At 32.9% G+C, this 25608-nt stretch overlaps 1 protein-coding gene across 1 annotated transcript in view; it reads right to left on the bottom strand.

Moving 5' to 3' along the window:
• LOC136848906 (thyroid receptor-interacting protein 11-like) overlaps positions 1-25608 on the bottom strand; it is a 181952-nt gene that overhangs the window by 5132 nt on the left and 151212 nt on the right. The window contains exons 12-21 of the mRNA XM_067121729.1: positions 25554-25608; positions 23664-25436; positions 22245-22424; positions 22008-22133; positions 21058-21251; positions 19738-19879; positions 19359-19484; positions 18144-18243; positions 2131-2212; positions 1515-1740 (exon numbers count right to left, since the gene is read on the bottom strand). The exon at positions 25554-25608 is cut by the window's right edge and continues 98 nt beyond it. Of these exons, the coding sequence (XP_066977830.1) occupies positions 1515-1740; positions 2131-2212; positions 18144-18243; positions 19359-19484; positions 19738-19879; positions 21058-21251; positions 22008-22133; positions 22245-22424; positions 23664-25436; positions 25554-25608 (3004 nt within the window). The remainder of the gene's footprint in view (positions 1-1514; positions 1741-2130; positions 2213-18143; positions 18244-19358; positions 19485-19737; positions 19880-21057; positions 21252-22007; positions 22134-22244; positions 22425-23663; positions 25437-25553) is intronic.

Here is a 25608-nt window from a genome sequence, read left to right as displayed (position 1 = left end):
TCATTCAAATCCTTGTTCATGTATGTGCAGGGCTTATTAAAAATGTATTACTGCAATACTGTTATTTATTTGGTATAGCGTAAGAAAATTTATGAAACCCTTACACCATCAGCAATATGTTGTAAGCTACCGGAACGTATGCGACTGGATATCATCCAATGACACCTTGTGTAACAAGTAATATACTATACTTACTGATTAAGGCAATGAAATCATTAACGTTTTATTAGGGGATTTTAAGTTCGTTAAAACTTGGAATAAAACAATGATACACAACGCAGGACAGAAAGAGTAATCAAACAATACTGCAGAAACTGCAATTTACATGTAATCAACAAATGAATTGAGAACATTCAACTATTTGGGCCAGTATTAATGATAGCATATTAAAAAACTGCTAGTTCTAGGGTATTGTACAGGACAGACCAAGGTCCATAGGTCTTCAATACTTTTGAGAGGTCATATCTATGTATTCTTTTTAACCATCAGGCATTTCTCCTTGGAGTGGTTGGTGTAAAAAATGTAGTCTCTTCTGATTCTCAGTAAATTTTTGTTATTAAAAAATATTTTTACAATAAAACACCTCACACCAGTTTCAGAGATCCTGAAAGAAGAAAAGTACTACTGTGCATGCCACTCCGTCTTGAGGAGTGAGGGGAAGGGAAAAGTTATAATTTGACTTAAAAACACTTCGTATAACGAAAAATATCCTTGTCCCTTATAAATAAAGTATCTAGAGATTCATTTACGCTAATTAGAAGCAAGAAAAGCGCTCTGAACTGCGTTAAATGCGGAAAAATAAACACCGTGTGATCGATTCCCAAACCAAAACATTTGATTGCTATGATTGCAATTTATAATGCAAAAGCAATATGAGAATATATGCAACTGGATACAGTATAGTAAAGCATAACTTTTTAAAAGATCCATGTAAAAGATGCACATTCGTTATTTTGATGTTTGTATAATATGGTGTTAATATGTGAAAATACAATATAGTATATATAATGTAGGCTAGGCATATATGATATACCAAAGTGTAGGCTAGGCCTTGTTTGTTATTCAATTTCTCTTCATACTGAATTATCATGTCAATCTGCATTGAACCTGCAGAATTAGCTGACACTAATAATTCCTATACCATATATGTATAGAGTATACTGTGTACTGTAGAAGCTGCCATATATATATAGATGGTACTGATTACCCTAGTGTAGGCTAGACCATATTCGAGTTACGATTTTTTCAACAAACGATGGGTTTTTTGGTACCTAACCCCATCGTAAGTAGGGCAATACCTGCATTGTTATGGTTCATGGCTCCTTTACTGTATTTTTTATGTCCAATGAAACTATACCTAAAGAGAATGTCAATTTTTTATCTGCTATTGTCTTAGAGTAGAAAAATTATACTTGAGCTGTTTCTCTTGTTACTGTAAGTTACCATGCAATGGAACCCAATCTTAAATTACATAATTTATTATAATAATCAGTCTGATAAGCTTTCCCACTTACCGTGTGATCAAGGACATCCACTCTCGAAGTAACATGAACATTACTAGCAGGTGGGGCAAGGAAGTTTGCTATAGAAGATAGCCAGGATCGACCTTGCATATCTAGTCCTGTCCTTACTCTTTCTTCTCCTGAGAAGTCAAGTACTTCAGCAATAATTCGCAAGACCTCTTGCCGTTTGTCAACTGGAGTGGCAAAATATCCAACAAGCAAGTTTCGGAGTAAATTCCTGTCGGGAAAATGTGAACTTAGTTGTTATATTATATTTAGAGTAGTCAGTAACTAAATGCTGCAAGCAACAAAATCTGTCTTGAAAAATTTTCCCTGAATATTTTATTGTTCATACATGGAACAAACCATAGGTCTTTCTAATCTCTCTCCCCACTGGCTGATATACTCATGCCACCAACCTTGTTCTATTTTTAAACCGGATTCACTGCACTTTGACATTTTCCCCATACATAAAGACCTCAGCTTTGTTAGTTATGAAAAACAGAAATTGATTAAATTTTTTTTTCATATTTACAGGTTTACAATTCAAAATTGAAATAAACAAAATATATATCAAACAAATATAGGAAGAAATGAATCACATTTTAACAAAAACACAAAGACTCACTTTTCAATTTTACCCTCAGATGACGTTTTCAGACAAATTACTTCTTCTCGTGCTTTCCTTGCTACTTCCTCTTGAGAAGTTACTGTTGGTTTACAAGATACAAAAATACATATATATAAATACTGTATAAATGAAGCACTTATTAAAAACAAAATCAATAATTCAACTTTTTTCTTATCAAATTTAACATTTATGTTTTTAACCAAAAAATTAAATTTTCTTCTAAGATAAAAAATGCTACGGAAAAAGAAAACAGTATATAAATTATTCTTTCAAGTAAAACATTTCCTGGGCTATACATCAGTAAAATTTATTAGGAGACTCAGTAAATGTTTCATAAACTTCCCATAAAATGAAATAATTGTACACTAAAAGTTTTAATCTAAGTACAATGTTAAAAAGGCTATTCTACAATAAAAACCATATGAAGTCTTCAAAATTAGTTTTTAGGTGCAGAGGTACAAAAACTGCCAATTTCATTCTAAAATCCTATAATAGCTACAAGTAAAATGTTTCACAAGATTCATATCATCAAATGGCACTTTGAATGCACAAAAAAAAATTCTTCATCATACAAAGGGTAAGCAAATACATACGCTACTGGTATTACAGTAATTAAAAATTCCAAGCATTTAAGAAAGGGCAAAACTCATCCCTTCCAAATACAGTTTTATGGTATCCTACTCCTCAATACAGATATAATTTTATTCAGAGCAAAAAGGGAGATGGATATCATAAAGCTATATATATATGGGAGATACAACACTTTGTTCTTGTAGGTGATGTTTTATGAATCACTGAGTTAACAAAATACTTAAACGCACCAAACTATTATGCACTCCTTGTCTTTCTAAAAATAATAACTATTTCTTGCTTTCTGAATATAAAAAAAAATTCCTTTGAGGCTATAAACATTGAAATTCATACAGAATCCTTACAAGCCTGATCAGTTTATTAGCTTTTCTATACTGAACCATGAAGCCTTCTAAACCATTACGTTCCAATGTCTTTGTCATAGGTACCAGCTCTTGTGGCTAATCATGTAAAGGTTTCAATTTTGAAACTGTGCCTTAACACAAAATATTGTGTCTTGATGTTTATGGGCTTCTTTCTGTACTAATGTATAAACCTCCATCCACAGGCCATTCATTAATGAGTTATTCCTAGTAAATAATGGGTGGTAAAGAAACTTTCCTTTTTGCCAAGGCACAGAAATACAAAATCTATACTGTATAATATTTGGAATAATAAGGACCAATTCATTGTTATGATGAATTTGTCAAGCTTTATTAATGCTACAAAGTAGACAGGTGAATAATTATAGATGCTTATTGCTCAACAGTGACATTTAGAAATATGCAACTACAAAGTGACTACTGCACAATTACATGAAACTAAGGTTGAAAACAGTACCCAAAATACTGTAAATTATTTATGTTCTTTAAATATAAATATACCTTCTCCAAGGAGATTACACCTTGGTTTGGTGTGTTGTTAGCAGGATTAAAGAAGTAGGGTGAATTTAAAATTTTTTTTTCTAATGGCAGGTCTAGCAACTGGTTGAAAAGTGATTAAATTTTGGAGATAATAACATCCATTTTTGGGGGTGATTACTCCACTTTATTTTAAACTTTCCAGGCTTAAGAAACTGAAATACTATGAATTGTTGCCACAGATTTTGGTAAACAATTTTAATCATTACATTTGCAGAGAGTCTGACTGGAGGTTATGTCTCTACTTACCCTGCAAGCTTTAATCTGGACCCTAACATCTAACAATTTCTGGCCAATAAAAGTATCTGTTCAGAGGGGGTTTGATGATAGTGGAGGTATGCTCTTTGAGTACTGTCTTTTATAATATGGGGTCAACTGCGTACTGAATTGTCAACAGGCTAAAAATTTGTTTCATCAATTATTCTATTTTACTTTCTTCCCACTGACTAACTATTTTATTTTATTCTCTTTTCCCAACAAGAATTAAGAGAGTACCTATGAAATTAGCATTATTAATTAATTGCTTTCCTGGACACTACATACCCCACTGGAATTCACAGCTGTAACACAAACTTACATATTTCCCCTTACTAAGCATGTACATAATACAAATACATACACAAAGAGGGATTTAAACAAAATAATGATACAACTTTGTTCTTCTCAGCAAAATCATTTACAACAGAGCATTACTAACACAACACTGAACTACTAACATATGGTCAAAAAAAAAAAAAAAATACATAACACTTAAATAATTGGAATATTCAATAAAAACTTTATGCACAGATATCATTAAAATATTAAAATGTGCTAAAGAAAATTTTTATCTAGCCTATATTAAATCCCTGTGGGGAAAAATAAGTAAGAGTATTTTAGAAATAGAAATGTTCGTTAGTTACATAAACCAAAGTAATGCCTCTTTTTCCTATTGCTATAAATCATTTTTAGCATGTTAAAATTTCCTAAACTCTACCATCATCAGTAACATTTTTATGTTAGAATATCTCTTTATGGGGTTAGAAATGCAATGCATTTTCTCCACTGTCACCAAATTTATTGTATTTTCTGCCTGTATCCTCCTTTAATTTAAGGATTCATCTACACCTTTCTTCCATGATTTTTTTTTACAATTTTTTAACTATTCCTTTTTTACTACTGTTCCTCATCCTGCTGTTAACACAAGTAGTACTGTATTGCATTTTTCTAATTCAATGTTCCTAACTCTTCTCCCATTGCACTCCTGCCATGAATCTTAGCATTCTCTAATCACAACTCTTCAACATATTCCTTATTTTCTTTGGAGGCATTCATGTCTCTGCTGCATACAGCAGTACAGGCTTTCAACAAACATGCAATTTTTGCTTGATTTGCTCATTGGATACTCTTATTTACCAGTTGTCTAAACCTCAGTCAACTTCATCAATATTCCCGCTAATCCCTTTTTACTTCCTTCTCAATACCTTTTTCATAGTCCATTGTATCACCAAGGGAGCAAATGTTCTACCTATTCTGAGGCCTGCCCCTCCACAACACTGGTTCACTATAAGAAGGTGAAAATTACTACAGCAATCTGACTTATCTCCATATACTGAATCACATCATTATGATACACAAGCAGCAATGATGTATGACACAGAGTACAGAGCTCCAACCAATAGAGGACAACTATAAACTACTTTCACCCAATGATGACTCAATTCCTAAGTGTCTCAAGACTGACAAGCTGTGCTGACTTATGTAGCAAGAATTCTAAATAAATGCAGTATTGTTTTATCTTGAAAGACAAGGAGTCAATGCTACTAATATCAGTTTTCAAATTTTTAGGGTATCAAAATAGAGTGCTATATCATTCTCAAGTATTAATGTACAAATATGGAAGATTAGTCGAAAAATATATTAAAAATAACCAAATAGATACTACTTTATATTTTTCACATACAACTCTTATATAATTTTTTACAATAAACTCTAGTATTTCTATGGTGTAGTGTATAGCTAAATGAAACTGATAGGGCATCCATATTTGTAATACAGTATTTGAAATTCACTTTTATAGACTGCCTGAAATAGGTATAAGACTACATAGGTCAAGGTCAAGAGTGAATGCTTCTAAACCCTACCAATCTTAATCCAACATCAACAACAATAGCATCAAATTGTAAAGCACTTAAATAGAAAGAAAACTGTGTGTGTCATGCTTAACAAATGAAAAAAAGATAAAAACTAAGAAACAAATTTTTAGCTTACTCTCAAATGATAAGCAGTAAAACACTAAAGGTGTGTTCAAAGTATTATTTAGGGTTCTTTCGCCATTAACTTTGGCTTTTTTTCATGTACTCAAAAGTAATTCTAAGTACTTCAGGAGGTTAGTTAATGGTAATTAAGTGCTAATAAATAATACAAAAATTTGTTAAAAATATCTTTATATTAAGGACAATCTTCATTATCAATCAGAACCTTTTTTCATCTTCTAGACAATAAATCCACATGGCAAGTATTTAGTACCAAAATATGAAGTATATGTAAAGTAATACAAATACTTTGTACATTTAAGAGCAATCATGAATTTGGAATTTGCTGAATAGTTGGTAATAACACACATGAGGTATATGAAATTACACAGTCCAGTAACAATACAATGATAAAAGTCAGCATTCATTTCATGCCGAGCCTGTAACTTTGGATAAATTTGAAGCATGATTCAATATCTCAGTTAACCTTTCTCACAATCCAAGAGGCTGGGAACCCAAATATTCAGATCACAGGGTAGTGTCAAATAACATTAATAATGATTCTGCAATAGCACTTAAATTAAAAAAAAAAAACACATTTGTCCAATAAATTTTCTTGATTTCTTCAAGTCTCATTCTGGATAAGACAGTAGTCAGGTAGGTGTCATTTTTAAGGTTGGGTTGGATGAAATGTAAGTGTGAAAAAACATCGGTAATGTGCTAAACCTTACTGTACTGTACTGATATTTGGAATCAAGAGAGAAATGTATACCTATTTTTGTGATTTTTCGAACATTTTTCCAATGAATGGTATATTTATAACATCAGTAATATTTGTGTACAAAAAATACATATCTCCTTGCAAGCAATTCTATGTTATTTATTTGCCTAGAAAAACGAAACAATGTTCTAGACTATTTTTACTAGTACAAACTTCAAAAGAATCCCAAAACTTTAACCTGACACCTAAAGCCATCTGCAGTTGTTCACCCAGCACCATCCCTGGTTATCCTTGAGACACTCTGTCCATATGATTCTCTGATTCAGGTTGGATTTCCAGTGCTCTTATGATTGTCTTTAAAAATAATTAATTTTCCAAAGAGAAGGAAATAAGAATATTCATATTCAATCATGCTAAAATATATTTAAATAACTTTATGTCAATATCAAAACAAGCAAATAAGCAAACACTACTACAAGTACTACAACAATATTGGAATTAAAAATTGGAGAAAATCTCTTTGTAAAAAAAAAGGGGATAAGTGTAGCACTGAATGATACTTGACATCCCAATGGTAACTGTATAAAAATTATCTCTAGTACACATATCAACATAATAAAAGAAGTCCTAAATACTATAAATCAACAAAATAAAAATTATATCTAGTACAAATATTCAGAACTAATTCAAGGTCTACATTTACTACTCAAGGTTTGGGTATACAACAGGTGATAAAAGGGAATGGGGAATCAGGGCAGGAAGAGGAGATTCACGGGTAGTGGGGAGGGTATTACACAGCCACTGGTCTTCATGCACAACACCAGTACCTGATGTAATACTCACACCTCCAGCCCGTAGACTTGCACATGCATTTTGTTGCACATTTCTCTTGCTGGGTTGTTTAAGCTTCGGCCAACCAAGTCCTTGGCTAAGGCTGCACTGCTGGATTATAACATGACAGTAAACCAGAGCCTCTGTAGCAACTGTCATGCTTTGAAATTGGTATGCCAATGTCCTGATTTTGGAGTCGTGCAAGAGACCAAGAACTACAGTACCAGCTAGTTATTTTTAGATAAAAAACTTGAGGCATGAAAAGTTACAGTACCTCCCTTTGCTTTCCTATAAGTGGACCACAGCCTACTGTAGTTACAAGCTCTCAAGCATAAGGTGGCTTGCAGCCATGCACAAAGCTGTCATGCATATTCATGGTTTACGGTACCATGGCAGGACACTTTATGAACATTTTCACTTGCGGTGACTCTCTGACATTTGTTAGGAGTATATGAGCTCCATAACACTGACAGCTTCTACCTAATTCACAAATAAAATAAGATTCAGGAAAAAGCAAAGCCATGTAGAATTATGATAACCTATTAACTTTCACTGACTGTCAATTAACTGCCATGCTTCTTTTTTATATGGGTACTACAAGCAAATACTAACCAAGACAAAAAAAATTAAAAATAGTCTCTATTCAAATATCTTTAATGAAAAATTTGAGCCCTTCATTTTGTACTAACAGAACAACATTAAGAGTACAGTACTCACAAACAGCTGTTAATGCCACAAAAAGGGGGAAACAATGAGAAAACATTGGTTCTGTGTACTTGTATGCTGTACAGTCAAATGCTTATTAAGGTAATTTTCAGCGTGATCATGTTCTTCCAATTATATTACCAAACTTGCAATTTAAAGATCATGTAATTAATTCTATCTTGTTCAGTACTGAATTTGAAGTGTAACTAGACTAATAAAGATTTGATTTTCCCTAACTGTTCAATAAGTTCACTCCTACCTACAATACTAGTCTCAAATAACTTCATGCCCTCTACAAAAGAAAATTATCAGAATAAAATTCAATTCCCACCTACTGTTGAGTAAAGCCAGTGGTAAAATATAATAGGTTATATCAAGATTTCTAACACAAAGAATACTTACTGTATACAAAAAAAAAGTAGAAAAACAATCTACCTACACAATATCAACCTGGTTTGAATTAAAATATTTTTGGTTACAAAATTTTATAAAATTGCAAATTTGAGTGTTTATCTTAAATCCACCATTTACTTCACACCCAGTATCCACTGGCTTTAAAAAGTTTAGTTCTGCATAAAAAATAATAGTACATATCTTTTAATATATAACTTTTACCAACTTACCTCTCTTTCTGTAAAATAAAACAAAAGTATTACAAGTTATGTTAAGAGCATGCTTTATAAATCTTCTAAATTACTATTTTTTCACATTTTTACTCAATATCCACAACACACTTGAAAAACACCACTTGTGTAATGTGTTACTAGGTGCTAACCATACCCAGATCATGCAGTGCAAACGTGCATTATAGTTTTGCAAGAATAAAGCAGCAGCAGCTAAGGTGATATGAAGAACCCAGATGGTGGTATTAGTTGTAGTGAGGACTGTGAAGTGGGATCCATTTGTGAAATCTCACCAGGCAGTCTGAGATCTTTTTCAACTGCTCAGCGTTACCTTGTGAGATTAAACCAACAATCCCTAAGGTGCATGCATCAGTTACAGGATTTACAGGTATTAAAACTTTCAAACCATAGCAGTAATACAAACTCATCAAGTACACTAAACTCAGTGTAGTTAGATTTTTCAGTAGATCTCAGAGCAACTATAGCTTGTTAACTGTCATTATGCATTTTGGTTATTTAATATACAACAAAAGTTAAAATGTAAACTTTATATGTATTTCTGTTATGAGAAATATTGTAAATGTTAAAGATGAAATAAAATTACTTGTGAAATAAAATATTTCCAGTTTTATGTACTTAAAGATAAGTCACATCTGAATTTTAGTACCATACCATTTTCATAATATATACTGTTTATTGGATGTCCCAGCTTACAAGAGGTAAAAGAGGGTGAATAATTTCAAATTTCCAAGGTGGATTTGCCCAACAACTGTACTGCATATAAAATCTACTTGGAATGACAGTGAGATAAGCTGTTATCAAATTCCAGTGGGTGGTCAATTACACTGCCGTTAGTAGCAACACAAAAGCATTCACACATATATAGAAACACTATGTAGGAACAGAATTTCTTACCTACAAAGAAAATTCGCTCCCAAAGTCAACATTTGACATGCTTACATGTCAATATCAGCTCTTTAATTTACTTTATCATATCTTCTTTGAATAATGAAATCTTTAATATACTATATCAAATCTTCTTAGAATAATGAAATAAGTGTCTGGTAAGAAAGAAACATCATCTCAATCTTTTCATCGATTAAATAAACAATAAAAGCTCAGTCAAAATTTTAAAAATATTCTCACAAAACTTTGTATCAAATATGATTACTATAAAGTATTTAAAATGACTAAAGTGCTGAATAAGAAGAGAAACTACTAATCACTCATAACCAAACAAAATGGTATGGAGAATGAAATGGTGAGGCACACACTTCTAATAAGAAACCTAACTTCTATTTAGAAGTTTTACACATGCAATGAGGAGTAAATACACAAGTCATTAGGTTTTTTAATACTGGTACACTCTAAAATACAAATCAAAGTTATGCATTCCTTTAAAATAAATCCACAGATAAGGATGAGAAAAAATGCAAATAAACAATCATGCAATTGAAAATGTACCTTCCTCATGTTAACAAAAGATATACCATACTGTTCTTTTAAAAACGTATTTTTATCAGATCTATTATGCATGCTGTTTCCTTTTTTTTTAAATAGTCCTGTATGCAAAATTCACCATTTACCAAAATTTCCCAAAAGTGTCCTGAATGGTTCAACAGATTAAAGTTATGAGATTACAGTTTTCATGTCATATATAAGAAATAAGATATAACACCTATACAGAATAAGAATAGTATTGCTTTTGCAAAGAAGACTGGTTTATGTTATCAATGGCATTCTTGATACTTTATTATTTATTTCTATACATTACAAATATGCATTATGCAAAAATTAACTGCCTTTTTACAAACCCACTACTTATATTGCCCATTTTGTCATGAAATATTCACAAAGTTCTGCAAATGATGCACTTATGTTGACAAATCTATTGGTTTCCAACTGTCAATTTAGCTGATTCTTCATTCTTCATACAGTCTTAACCTCTGACAGTGAGAATGTGTGGTAGAGAGAGAGACACTTTGCATATAAGAAATGGGTTGTGTATGTAATAATTATCTTCCGTTTCAAAAAATTATACTTGTTCCACAACATGTCCATTACAGTACTGTACTTCTATTACTCAAATCTAGACTTAGATGGGCAGAGCATGTGTGTTACTGACTAAGAATACTTAGTAGGATCTACTTGGTTCTTGAGTTATTATGAGCATCGTAAACCATCAATCTAAAGATCACACAACTGTTTGAGACAGAACCCTGAGCATTAATGGTAAGGTAAGAGGTTTGAAATTTGTCCACTATTAGGCAGAGTCCATCCTCTTCTGCAGATTGGTACAGGAATGGAACAGTTAGTTCTTATAAAACTCTTTAGTTTCCAATCTGGAAAACAGAAGAGCTGAGAAGATGTCATGGACATCTTGCAGATTCTACTGATATCTTTGCCTGCCATTCTACCTTCAACATAGGCTATCATATCAAACATAGCTTCAGCAAATGGGAGGCTTAAAACCAGGGAAAATGCTGCTGAGACCACTTTTACCAATTTTTTAGGCCTCTCCAAATCAAAGATGCCTCATATCCAATCTAGCATCTCAATGAAACTCAATCATCAATTTCAGGAGTATCCACCTTACAGATTTTGTTTAAGTCTGAATCAAATCCAGCTCTCTTAGTCATTCTATCTACAATTTTTTACTTCCTTTTATCCTTCCTTGAGAGGTTTATGGCATCTGACTTTCCTGAGGAATCTGAAGAAATTACGTAGGAAATGAAGGAAGATCTGAGGAAAGGACATATGTTTCTCATAGACTCTGCAAGTTTATTTTCTATTCTATCTTTGACACTGGCTATCATATTGGACATAGCTTCAGCAAATAGGTGGCTAAAAGTCTGCTTCAAGTTGTTGTCTCAGAGTGTAAAAGAGGTTGCATGTTTAATTGCTGGACCAGCTTTCATCTTGGATGTGGCACAGCTCTCCTCTTACGAGGCTTTGTCCTATGGAACAGTAGCTGGAAGGATGAGTTGTTGCATGAAGGCCATCTCAGAGACTGGTTGTGTTCTATACCCCGGAGAGGCTTGATCTCTTACTCCTAGTACAGGAGTTGCTCTGGCCCTTGACACTTACATGGGCTGGGTCCTGGGCACTGAAGTGGTTCAGTTCCTTAATGCTAGAGTGACTTAGGTCCTTAATAGTGGAGCAGTTTAAGTCCTTGGAGCAGGATGGGCTTTGGTCCTGGGAATGAATAAAGCCCTTGGCACTGGAGTTGTTTGGTATTTCGTGCATGAGAGTTTCAAGACCTCAGTACTGGAGCAGCTCAGCTTCCTGTTATTAGAACACTAACATCCTAACAACTCTTAACAGTAGTGGCTAAAACAACCCAGACCAAACTATAAACCTAGAAAACCTACTCCTACTAGAAAAATGTAGGAAAATCCCCTAGTATTCCTTTTTTGACAAAATAGAATAAAAGTACCTGAATACTCATTGGCACTACAATCAAACACGAAAACCAGAACAGCTCATCTGCTATCATGTTCAGCAGACTAGATGCTAAGTGAACTTCATAAAAAGCACAATGCTAAAAGTAAAGAATGATACTGAAGGAAAGAGAGTAACATGAGCTTAAAGGTAATCCTTCGAAACCTATAACCATCTGGGAATGATATAAACACAGTAGTAGAGGCAAACAAAGCATGAATAGGTATGACAACTGGACACCTATGGATCTGCATGCACAAGCACAGTACCCACTTACAACCAATCTTTTCAGTCAGATGAATTTTGTCTAAGAACATTTCATGACAAACAAACTAGGCAATTTAAGTAATGGGTTTGTTGTGAACAAAAATCAAGCTATCATTCAGTAAAGTCAAGATCTCTTTTTAACTAAAAAAAAGGATATACAGTACTGGTTAATGCTGAGAATGCGATAAAATAGTAAAGTGTTGATTTTTAATGGTGTTACATGTAAACATTTTGTACAGTAAACAAAATACTTTCAGAAAAAAGTAATTTTCCATTGCTACAAATCATTGTCTTACCACAGCCTATTACTTCATAACTTCAGAGATTAATTTAATAATTTACAAAAGAAGGCAGTACTTCAGCTACAATAAGGTTGAAAAACATTCCCAACTGGAATTTATCCTTACTTCCTCACCTTGATTACATCAAATATTTTTGCATCCACAAAATAGAGGAAATGGGACTTTGACACTGGTTAAAGATTTATATAAAAAATAAATTTTAAAATTTTTTGTTAGTTTGCAAGACATACAAACCACTGCCTTGTTACCATAGGGCTTGATATTATCCAGGTTGGGAGGGTAACTCAAGTACAGCGTACTTTCTTTGACAGGTCATAATATTAATCTAACCAATGTATCACTGTTGACTCTAAAATTGAAGGAAAATACCATTAGCTACCGTGGAAACGATAAAGTTAGTAAGGTTGTCCATTTTAATAAGGCATGTGGGAAAAATATTAAGTTTTGCCTTCTCACTTGGAAAATCCACAGAATGTGAGATTCATTTGGTTTTTGGTGACTCTCCTCCTGAGGTACTGATATATAGAACCTTTTTTCTAAATGTTCAGAATGTACCATAAGCAAATCATAAAAAACACATGCAAGGAAAGGGGATAAAATGATTCATAGGTATGATAATTAACACAAAGCTGAAATGTGTTACCCCTTGAGATTAAAGGCATGGGCTGACATATATATGAGGGAAAATGGGGTTATGTCCAACGTAAAACATTCTTTGCCCTTCTGGAGTTTTGTCTTCATGCATAAACTCAGATCATTCTACCCTTCAAAGTAATGAAGCAACAGGCTACAGTAATGCAATGGCTTATAATTCAAACAAATTCTTGCAGTTCTGCACATAATTTCTTTCTTTTGTATTTCTAATCCCAAAACGTACAGACATTGCAAATTAACAAAAACAAGAGAGACATTGTATTATGTGGGAGGAATTACGTCACGTCAGCTACATATCATCCTTCTTATGTTCCTTATCCTTTTGGAAGTTAGTCGGTGGAATACACCAGTTTTTACACATACTGTACCAAAACTAACTTCATTCCAAAATGAACAGGTGACTTGTTTTCACGAAAAACTACAAGACTATATTAATAAGTCCTAAAGAATAAAAACAACTGGAGTTCCATATCTTATTAACAATATGGTTCCTATCCTGATTATCAAAAATTACTGTTCTCAATGGCTTTTCATTCAAATGTACTAGTACCGAATATTAAAAAAAAAATATACGGGAATAAAATAGCGAGTGACAAAACGCACCTAATAAAATGTCTCGTGAATACTTTCAACCTAAAACCAACTCTTATCGTATGTTAAAATTTTTTCATTTAAATGTAAATAACATAATAAAAAAAGCTAATGGTAAAGCTCTTTTTGACATTACCCATGAAAGTGTCACAAGGTCTCTTGTAAAACTAAAATATTTATAAAATAAAACAGAAATGGAGAGCACAGCTTTACAAAGTAAAGCTATGTACTGTAAATTGTAAAATAATTTTAACATTAGAAGTAACATAATATATTACACACAAGTAGGCAAAACCTTTGTCATAAAAATGCAAAATCATTTACACAAAAACAAAATTCTAAGAGTAAGCAAGCATGCAGCATTAAGTACAGCAAAAATGATAAAAATAAACTAAAAAAAAAGTTGCTTGAAAGGCAGAGCATGTGAAGAAGGTAGTGGATGATGGGTTGAGCTTAATGTGATCAGGTGAGAGTAGTAGGAGGAAGAGGAGTGCACAAAATACCACCAGGTGTCACACCAGATGTGAGGTTCACAACAGCTCAACACAATACCAGTTGGAAATTTGGGGCAAACTTTTAACAGAGCCCAAATTTACCAGCTGATATTTGGTCGGTCTGTATACTCCCTGACTTCCCTGAGATTTCCTTACATTGCAGGTAGCGGACCAATCACCACTTATCTTTGAGAAGCCACCAATCAGTGCGTGCCTGTGCCTATGTCTATGGCCCCACCCAAACCAGAAAGCCCGATCACCTCGAGTTACAACCAGGCTATCAATCACCATGCTTCCTGAGCACTAGCTATTCATGTACCAGCTGGCCTATTCTCCTATATAATGTACAGTACATATACACACAAAAATTAATACCCTACATCTCGCAATGGCTTTAATTAGAGAGGATCGTGGTTACATGAATTTACTATTTGGTGTTATAAACTCTAAACCTCCTCATTCCCTCAAGTTCACAAGCAATTTGCAATCTATATGTAATTTACTGAATACAGAGTTTAACTCAACAACTGGCCCAAATATTTCAGTGTGGAGTTCTATCTGGAATGTAAAACACCACAAACCAAAATTTAGTTGAATCTGCTTTATTTGTCCTAGTCATTCATTATTTAACAGTGTCTAATATTTACTAAACATGACAGGCTTTCCCAATAGTGACAAACCACTGACAAGAATGGGTATGTGATGCTCAGGGGTATACACAAAATTATTAGATAGATAGTGCAAGTGTGGACAGACACTTATTTTATGCATAATCCAAGACAGGTAATTCCAGTGCTGGAGGATGTGTTATGTTTACAACTCCTGACTCAAAATTCTGTTAGCTGTAACTGGGAAAGGTGGTGGATGATAGTATTTAAAAATTTCTTTTTGTTTACAAAGCTCTTAGATGAGGAGTCACTTGCTTAAACCTTATTGAGTTCTTCAACAAGCATAATTTTATTCTTGCTCCTTTTCGTTTCCCCCTTTTTTCTTCTTTTCTCTGTACTACGTATGTCTACATTATGAGGTGTAAAAAGAGCAAAGACATGCAAGTTATAAAGCAAACGAATTAAAGATCAGAGCTCTGAAAAGCATAGCTGCTTATCAAGTGTGAAAAGTAATTTTCTTTCAATAATTACTCAAACTTGTCAAAAATCATTTACTAGAATGGTACACATCCACAGAAGATAATCTTTGTGACAGATGCTGCCTGAAGTCACATTTACGATTATGATGCTGATTTTTACATTCAGCACTACTTGATCTCAAAAAATCCTCTTAATAATCAACTAGAGCAACACAGTATAAACATTTACAAAATTATAAAATGATGATCTGCATTTGTTGATATTCTATTTTACTGAGCCATATATTTTGCATTTTCATACCTGAATGCAGGATGTGAATAATGAGGAGATGTGGAGGTTGAAACCCCTTAATATATAATTAATCTTTGCATAAAGGGGTGTATGACCACACATGAATATATATATGAATGCGCACAGTACTCCCTTACAACGTATCGTGAAACATATTCATATTTACATTCATAGACAGCATACATACCACCAACTGCATATATACTAAGTACTATAAGACATTTTCTGTATGTGGACACAATATATCAACTATATATATACAATATATCATGCACACATGGAATTTTCATTATAATCAGTTTAAAATGAATATAAACTACAACTGATACATAATAAAACCTCACTATAAGGGCCTTCCATGCAGTGTACTGGTACTCTTTTCAACTAAAATAAACCCATTAAATTTTACAAGAAAAACTGGCTAACCTGAACTTACAAAGGGCAAAATTAGTCAAATATTGCAGCATCGAACAGTATCTTCATACAATAACTTCATACATCTGTTACAGCTCAGCTTGTTTTATGTTTGTTCTTCTGTTTGATTAAATTGTTACCTTACCTCTTACATTTTGACTGTTTTGTTCCTTCTAGGTAAGTTGTATCTTTTATATTTTATATATATATATATATATATATATATATATATATATATATATATATATATATATATATATATATATATATATATATATATATATACAGTATATACTATATATATATATATATATATATATATATATATACATATATATACTATATACTATATACTATATATATATATATATATATATATATATATATATATATATATATATATATATATATATATATACAGTATATACTATATATATTATAAATTATTATACATATATATACATATATATATATATATATATATATATATATATATAGTATTATATACAGGGGATACTATATATTATAAATTATTATACATATATATACACACCTACCGCGGGCAAATACTGAAAATCCTTGAACACTGAGACCCCCTCCAAAAATGCTTATAACTGCCCATTTTAATAGTTAAAAAACCAAAGAGCCCCTCTAAAATGTTTGTAACTGCCTATTTTAATAGTTCAAACACCAAATATACCTTAAACTATCATCTTAAAACATTTGATCACGAATATATGAAAATACAGCAATTGCCCTATGAAAAAATCTGCAAATAATGTGGGTATATGTTCCACAGAAAAATCTGTGAGCAACTGAAACTGCGAATGATGTATACATATGTATATATCAGATTAGATCTGAAGCACAGATCTTTGCCTTTTATGGCCAGAGCTTTACAGCAGTGCTACTTGACATTCTCATAAAATGCATTAATTTCATGTAACAATCAAATCTTAAGCTATTCACTCTAACTTTTGATGGAATGCGGCAGTTTACAAAAATCTGTGAATTGTACTTCAAAATTGTAAAGGTATGATTCCTTTTAAGTACGATATTTCCTTCTTATGTATGTGCAACTACAGTGCTTCCAAGCACTGAATGCTTCCCAACTTCTGTGTATCATGATTCCTAAAACTATTCTCTAGTAAAAGATAGGTTCATGGCTTACAGTGATATTAGATACTACTCCTTCCTAGGATTATGCCAGACGAAGGTATCTAAGCTGCTCAGTGTCAGTCTTCAATTAAAAAACCTGGCAATATATTCATGGAAGTGCAACCCTGTTCTGAAGTATCCAAGGCTTGGGTATGACATTAAATCTATTTAATATGTGCTATTTCACTGATACATCTTATCTAGGAAGTATAAAAGTTTTGAAGCTGTTTTTATCCTAAACATAGGTTGGATGCTTTGATACATGTAAGTGATTTATGGCATAAACTTATAAATAAATGTAAATTCATAAACTGAGAAGCAGTCCTATAATTCCAGTAATTCATATAAAATGCATGCATTCACTTCAAGCCTTTAAAAGGTAGAAAAGGGTATACAAGTAATCTCTGAACAAACTGGCTTTCATTTGGGTCAAAGTCATGCACTTTAAAATAAAATATTGCAAAGAACAAAGCATTTCTTGCTTTACAGCAGTGCATTTTTTTCTTTTATAAGCAATTACATCATGAAGGTAAAATACACACCACATGAAAAGTTTGAAAGTAACATTACCAATTAATCTGAGAAAATATTACTCTTCAAGTTATGAAAAAAATGGTATAATTCAACTAATAAAGTCAAGAAATGCTCTTTTAATAGGTGTAAGTTGAACTATTTACTAAGGTAAAATGATGTTCAAAAACAGTACCTTGTGCTTTGAGTGCCACAATCATCTGCTCTTTCTTGTCTAGCTGTTCCCCAAGTCTTGATGCGGCTGCCAAAGCACTCTGGACCTCAGCTAACTGAGCCTGATACATATTGAAAAAATATGACTTGGCCTCAGAAAACAAGTAATAAAAAACACTACAGACTATTGTTAAAATAAAATTCCTTTAATGTTATGTTACTAAATGATAACTTCTTTTACTAAATTTTCCCCTCTCTCCATGAATATTTTCAATTAACCCTTTTCGAAACTATAGTTTACATTATTTCTCTAGTAATAGGAGCATCCATGGACATGACTATCTTAGAGGAATATTAGAAATCGACACCGTTTCCCATACCTACAGTAGTGTTAAGAAAGAGTAATCTTACATAAAAAACATATCCTTCAGATTGCATTAAAATTATATCACATCTGTGAATTTTAATTGTTACTCAGTACTTAAATCAGAACACCAAGTTAAATTTCTACATGGTCATAGAATAGCAAGGATTCATTTATAATGACGGGGAGAGGATCAGAGTAAGAAAAATGGTCAGTCTAGTAAAGAGAGAGCAAAGGGGGTACACAGAAAGTCTACGAATGCTGGGCCACTAGTGTGTTAGCAAGAACCTTTAACACTGCTGTAAGGCTGGCATGGCACAATCAGGGTCACTCTATGAAAAATGGTCTCCAGAGTGACTTAAAAGATTTTAGATATGAGCTTTTCAGTCGAGAAACATGCCAAGTGCCATTTTTAAAATATAATAAATTAAATTAAAAAATACTTTGACCCAGGATGGAACTTGGCATGTTTCTTGACTGACAGCCTCATATGTGGCATAAACTGGAACTCCAAGTTAAGCTAAGCCAGCCCTATGTGAATGAAAATTGTTAACAATTTGTGGCATTCATATGTACAATATGGAAAAATTTACTGTATTTCAAAGGTTAATAATAGTTTCCAACCAAAAACTAATTCCAAACCACTCTACCAGAATTCAATATTTGCATGCACATTTAGTAAAAATAATTCAGTCCGTGACCACTAAAAATTCCTCAGAATGTTATAAGGTAAATATCATTTTACTGTACAAGGGTAAACTTGGTCAATACTATCATCTGAAATAAATTGCATCTCTCCAGTCTATACCCTAGATGATGTTGCTAAAGACATTCTAAAATCTGGTTTCTATAGTGAATCACAGAGATCATTACCTTCAAGTTATCAACGTGCGTTGACAGTGATCTGCTCTTATCTTGTTCATCCTCCAACTGCCTTCTTGTTCTCTCAGTTGCTTCAGCAATCTCTCGTGCCTGGCCCTTCTGGAAATCCTGTAGCACCTATATCCAAAAAGCATGGTGATAAACTAAACTACTTCACTATACAAGTCAACTTGAGGAAAAGAGCTTCATCAAAATTTTAAAATCGTAAAATAAAATTTGTTGACAACGCAAATAATTGATAAATTTCCCCATCAACGAACATCTCATTTTCCTTGTTAAGTAGAGTCAAGTTGAGCTACTTTTACAGAACTAAAGTTTATACAAAAAGGAATTACTAATTCCTTACAACTACAAATTCCCCAAAACTAACTTGCTGAAGTGTTGCAAGGGAATGTTGGTGTTGTTCAGCAGCTTCCTCAGCAGCATGTAGACGAAGTACTGCATCATCTCTTTTAGCAGATATTTCTCGAAGCTGCTCTTGAAGAGACTCTACCTGAACACTTGCTCGTTGGCTGCAATGACAAAACATATAACATTAATAACTTTAATAATGAACATCTAAAGCAGATATTTAACCTGGTGTTACCCTACTTGCATGTACTGTATAAAGTCATTTAATTCCTCTCAGCTGGACTGTAGGTACTGAGCACGCTGGTTAATACAGTTGCTGATTAAAATTTTTGATACAGTTACCATCAACATAACTTTAGTTATTTGATTAATGAACACATTAAACGAAAACTAAATGATAACAATATAACATGTATTGAACCACTTGATTTTACAACCTACAGCTGCTTTGATCTGAAAAACTTTATTACTAAAAATTGTTTCCAGCACAAAGCACTTTCTATTATAAATGTTTGACAAATTTTATACTGTATACTGTCATGACTATTTCAGCCATAACACAATGCTAAAGCTGTGCTTTAAGAAAACTTTCTAACCAACCATATTTCAAAGACATTTTAGCAACTTTCTAACCAACCATATTCCATCGATATTTTAGCAGCTCTCAAAAATTATTTAATCCATCTACAGGACAGTTCATCCTTTTGAAACTAGGAACCTTACAACAGAATGTGTGATCCCATTTTCATTCTACAGCATAAGCACCTACACTTTAAATTATTGGTATTTCATTTATCTACGCATATTCAAACATTTCAAATGAAAATTCCAAATGTCTCTTTGATGGTTGGTTGACTTTGGAAGGAAATTAAATATATTTTTTCAACTATTTCCAATGCACTGCATTTGAATATACAATTTTTGTTTAAGAACATGGTTCTTCTTTTCATGATTATTCTACTTTGATGCCAACAAATAAAAACCAGTCAACTTTTGTAATGGTAATGTTACTTTAAATGTTCATAACAAACATGAAACTTAGTTCTTAGTTTACACTTATAACCAGGATTAATACTACAAGGATTTTAAGATTATTAATGCTCTGTAGATATTATAAAAGTTGAATCACTTGCTTTATTGTTATGCATACAAGACTGACAAATATCACTTAAAATTCTATCCAAGATTAGATAAGGAAAGTACCACCAACTTGTGCCACCATCTGAAGTTAAATCAAGAAACTGTTTATAATAAACAATGAAACCAACCAATTAACCAAATAACCAGTGGAAAAAGTAATTTCGGTCAATATACTATAAGGATGAACAGTAAATCTTACCTGGCTGAATTATAAAATGTAGAGTGATTATTCAATTTTTCTTCCATTTTACCAAGAGTAGACCTTAGGGTATTTTCTCGTTCCTCAGCTTTGATGGCTTCAGCTGTGTAAGATTCTTCTACAGTTACTAAGTGCTGCCTAAGACGTTCACATTCTGTAGCTAATTTCGACTCCTTTTCTCGAAGATTACTCAACTGGGAAAAAATGTTTGTTGTCAGGAAAAGTCAATATCTAGGATACAACATTTCATCCAAAGGTTAGTATATGGTTAATATACACAAAAATTACTTCTATACTGATTAGCCTCCATACTTGTAAAATAAAATGCCAACCTGAACAATACTTTCATAAAATACTTCACTAATGAGGTATTATTCCAATAAAAGCTGTATGGTATTCTAGATATTTATAAAATTGATGCACAACAAACATTAAAAACAATAAAGAAAATCTAGCCTCTTTGAATACTTTATCTACTTCTAGTAGGTTTATAATATTTAAATACAAATATGACCATTATTCAAATTAACTTAATTCATAACATACTAACATACATATTAAGTAGCTTAACCAGACCACTGAGCTAATTTACTCAGTTCTCACAAGGGTGGCCCAAAGAATTTGCTATATAACAAGAGTTTAGATTTTACTTTCTTCTCTTAATTACAACATCATAACAACTGATAAGCAATAAAGCAGAGTATATCACATAACTGGCATGATAATGAACAGTGTTTACAGATCACAGTGCAAAATATTCAGCACTTGTACAGTATATCTCAAAAACTTCACCTAAGATTACAAAATATAGGAAAATGACTTGCAACAAAGTACATCTGCCAATAATGTAGAATCAAGTGATACTATTGTGGAGGTCCACTTTGCACTTGGTATTTATTTCATTTTTCTTAAAACCACTTACAAAACAAACTTTTACTTATTAGCCTCACCTCCTTGCTTTGATCCTGATATTGAGTATTGAAGTGTGCATTGGCTATGCGAAGCTGATCTCTCTCCTGCTCTAAACTCGTAAATTTAGCCTGAAGAGCTTCCATTTCCTTACGAAGACCAGAAATCTGTACCACAATTACGAAAGATCAATATTGCAGAGTTGTAAAATTTTCCTTCTATATTTTTTATATAACAGATAAAACACTCAAATATGAAGTAAAAGTGCAGTGCTTTACCTCAGTTTTCTTGACAATATCCTCAGCAACATTTTTCTGAAGGTCATCTTTTATTTTCTTAAGGCCTTCTAGTTCCTCTCTAAGATCTGCAATCTGAACTTGGCTTTTATTCAAAGATGATTTAGTCTCTGTAAGTTGTGATGTAAGCGCATTTTTCTCCTCAGTTGATGATTGAACTGTCTGCAATGGAAATGATTTTAAGAAAAAAATGCATTATATTTACACAAATAAATATAAGGAGTGCTGACATACCTACAATGATGTTACTGTCTTACATTAGCTCTCCAGTCTTTGTCAGATTATGAGATTTCTAAGTATGGACTGGCAAAAATTCAACTATTAATGAAAGAATTCCTACTGAAAAATAAGATATTCTTTGCAATACTTTACTTTTTAGTGGTTCAAAATATTTTCTTACTTGAGGATTTACTACATTATCTTTCAATACAACAAAAAATCAGCACTCCTCATTTTCAGAATCTCACAGGGCTCACCCAAAAGATCTGTTCTTCCAGAAGATGTGAAAATTAAAGTAACATAACGAAAAAGCTCAGCAGTTAGACTGGGGGGCAAAAGAGCACGGCAAAGAATCTTTAGTGCAGTGAAAACTAATATCCAAAAATGTTCTTGTACACCAGTTTAATAAATTTTTCAAAAATCACATGAACCTGATGTAAATGAACAACTTGACCTTCTTGCTTTTGTATATATCTGAAGACATAAAATGCATATATCTCTAATACCTACAGTAGTGGAGCAAAGTTCACGGTACTTACGACTATAGCAAATACACACAGGAATCCCTATAGATGATTTTGTGGCATAAATAAAATCAGCTAAATTGAATAATAAAAGTGCAAAGAATTTATCATTTAACCATATAGGATAAAACTAATGGTATGGATGTTGCACTCATGAATAAGACATGGGTGGCATACAATTAGTGAAGCAATGTCTTTTCAGAGTACAGGTCTCAAGCTATGTTGAGAATACAAGGGCACTGTCAAACATACTTGACAAAACTTCTAATTTCAATGAAAGGAAATATTTAGCCTTTGATATATGCAGCTAAGATACTCTTGAAAAATTTTATTACTCTTCAAAATTTAGCTGATACCCTATACTGTATACATAAATATGTATATACATATACAGTATATATACATATAAATTATATATACATGTAATATATATATCTAAATATATATACATATGTGTGTGTGTGTGTACAGTATTAATCATTTTAAGAAATATGAATAAGATCTCATAACTGTGTTAATAGCATTTTTTTCAACTAATTATGCAAAACATATGTCAATTAGAGACTGTAAAAAGCCGAGAATAGAGAGTTCATACAGTGCAAAATACAGTGCAAAGCAAAATGGAAAAATCCTAGAAAACAAGAAAAAAATGATATACCTGATTAAGGACCTGCATCAAGCGTTGGATTTCTGTATGGTATGTGACACTTTCCTGGTGCTTCTGTGTGATGGTTGCTATCATTTGATCCCTCTCTGCCTGGAAACTGGAGTACTGTTGAACTGCTAGATCTCTGGCTGACATGGATTCCTTATTTTCACTAAGCAATTTATCTTTTTCTTCAAGCAATATTTTATTTTCTTGAAGAAGACGGTCATTGTCGCTTTTAAGGATTTTTTCCTGTTGGATAAGTCTTTCTTTTTCTGAGGTAAATGCTTCCATAGTAATATTCCCTTTCTGGAACTCAGAAAGTTGATTTTTCAATGTGGAAATATTCAGTTCCTTCTCTTGTATCTCACATTCATGCTTCTTCCTTGATTCTTGTATCTGCTCCTCCATTTCTCGATTCATTTTAGTAAGTTCAGCAACTTGCTTTTCATAATTCGTAAACGAAAGTTCTCTTTCTTCCTGGAAATGCAACTCTATCTCTTTACTCTTTGCAACTGATTCCAAAAGCTGAGAATTCTCTTTTTTAATGATATCCAACCCACTAGCACTTTGGGCAAGATTAGACAAAGCTAAATTTTTTTCTGCTTCCAATTCCTTCAGTTGCTTTTGCAGATTTGCAAGTTCATTTTCTTTCAAATTAGTCTCACCAGAAGTGAGTTCTTCTACTTTTTCTCTTAGCTGAAAGACTTCCATCTCACTTTTTTCTAGTTTCTCTTTCAGTATGTTTGCTTCTAGTTCTCTCTCTTCTCTCAAAGAACACTGAGATTCAAGTAACGAATCATTTCTACTGCTTTGATCTCTCTCATTTTGCAAAGCTATTTCCAATTCTTCAACCCTCATTTTCTGTTCACCAAGCTGATCTTGTAGAGTCTTGTAAGAGTTTCTAACATGAGCATAAACTTTATCTGGACTGAAACTTTCAGCGTGAAAAATTTTCCCTAATTCTTCCAAAGCTTGATTTAACTCATCTATCTTATCTTCTTTGAATATCAGTTGTGATCGAAGATTATTCACTTCACCCACAAGTTTCGTTTCCTTGGCTTGAAGATGTGATATAACATCAGAATGTGAGTTACTTTCTGAGAATCTGTCTCGCAGCTGACTCTTCAGACCTTCTAATTCTGCCTCTAAAATTCTTATGGTAGCTTCCCTATTCTCTTGAATTTCATACTGTGTTAAGAGCTGTTGGCCAATTGAATCTCTTTCATGTTTGTTAAGAGTCATTTCTGCTTGAAGCCTAGAAATATGCTGCTCCAAATTAGTTACCTGCTCCTCCAGAGTGTCCCTCTCATCTTTGAGAGTTACAGTTTCCAGGTCAACCTGCTGTGTCAACGAAGACAAGCGCATCTCCAACACATTTTTTTCTGCACGCAATGATGCTGCTTCTGTTTCCAGATTTAACAGATTGCCAGTCCTACCCTCAGATTCCCGAAGTTGCCCCTGAAGAGTTTCTCTTTCAGATCGCATGTTTGCAACCTCGGTCTCAAGATTTCTACGAGCTTCTGACAAGGCTTCAACTTGTGCTTGTAGGGCCTCTATCTGACTGGCATTCTCTTGCTGTAAAGACTCAGTACTATCTTTCACCTGCTCTCTTCCCTCTGCCTGTGCAATGACAGATGCTTCTCCATCCCCATCAGCACATCCCTCTGATTCCTCTTCTATGGTTGGGAGACCTCGACTACTGCCTTCTGGCTGTGGCCTAACTCCCTTTTGTATTTCCTCTAATTGATCCCGAAGATCCTCACATTCTCTCTCTAGGTCAATCTGAAAAAACAAAACAGCAAAAAATATAAATTTTCAGTCCAAACAAGAGAATTTTAGGAATCCACTAAACCAATACAGACTAAAAATCTTGAAATAATTCAAACACAAATCACTTACCCTTGTTGTTTCTGCTTCTTGTAATTGCTCCTTTTTCTCCCTCAGCTCTTGTGCA

Source organism: Macrobrachium rosenbergii, chromosome 20 (genome assembly GCF_040412425.1).
Source record: "Macrobrachium rosenbergii isolate ZJJX-2024 chromosome 20, ASM4041242v1, whole genome shotgun sequence".
NCBI classification, from domain to species: Eukaryota; Metazoa; Arthropoda; class Malacostraca; order Decapoda; family Palaemonidae; genus Macrobrachium; species Macrobrachium rosenbergii.
This window is presented reverse-complemented; position numbering and strand designations above follow the sequence as displayed.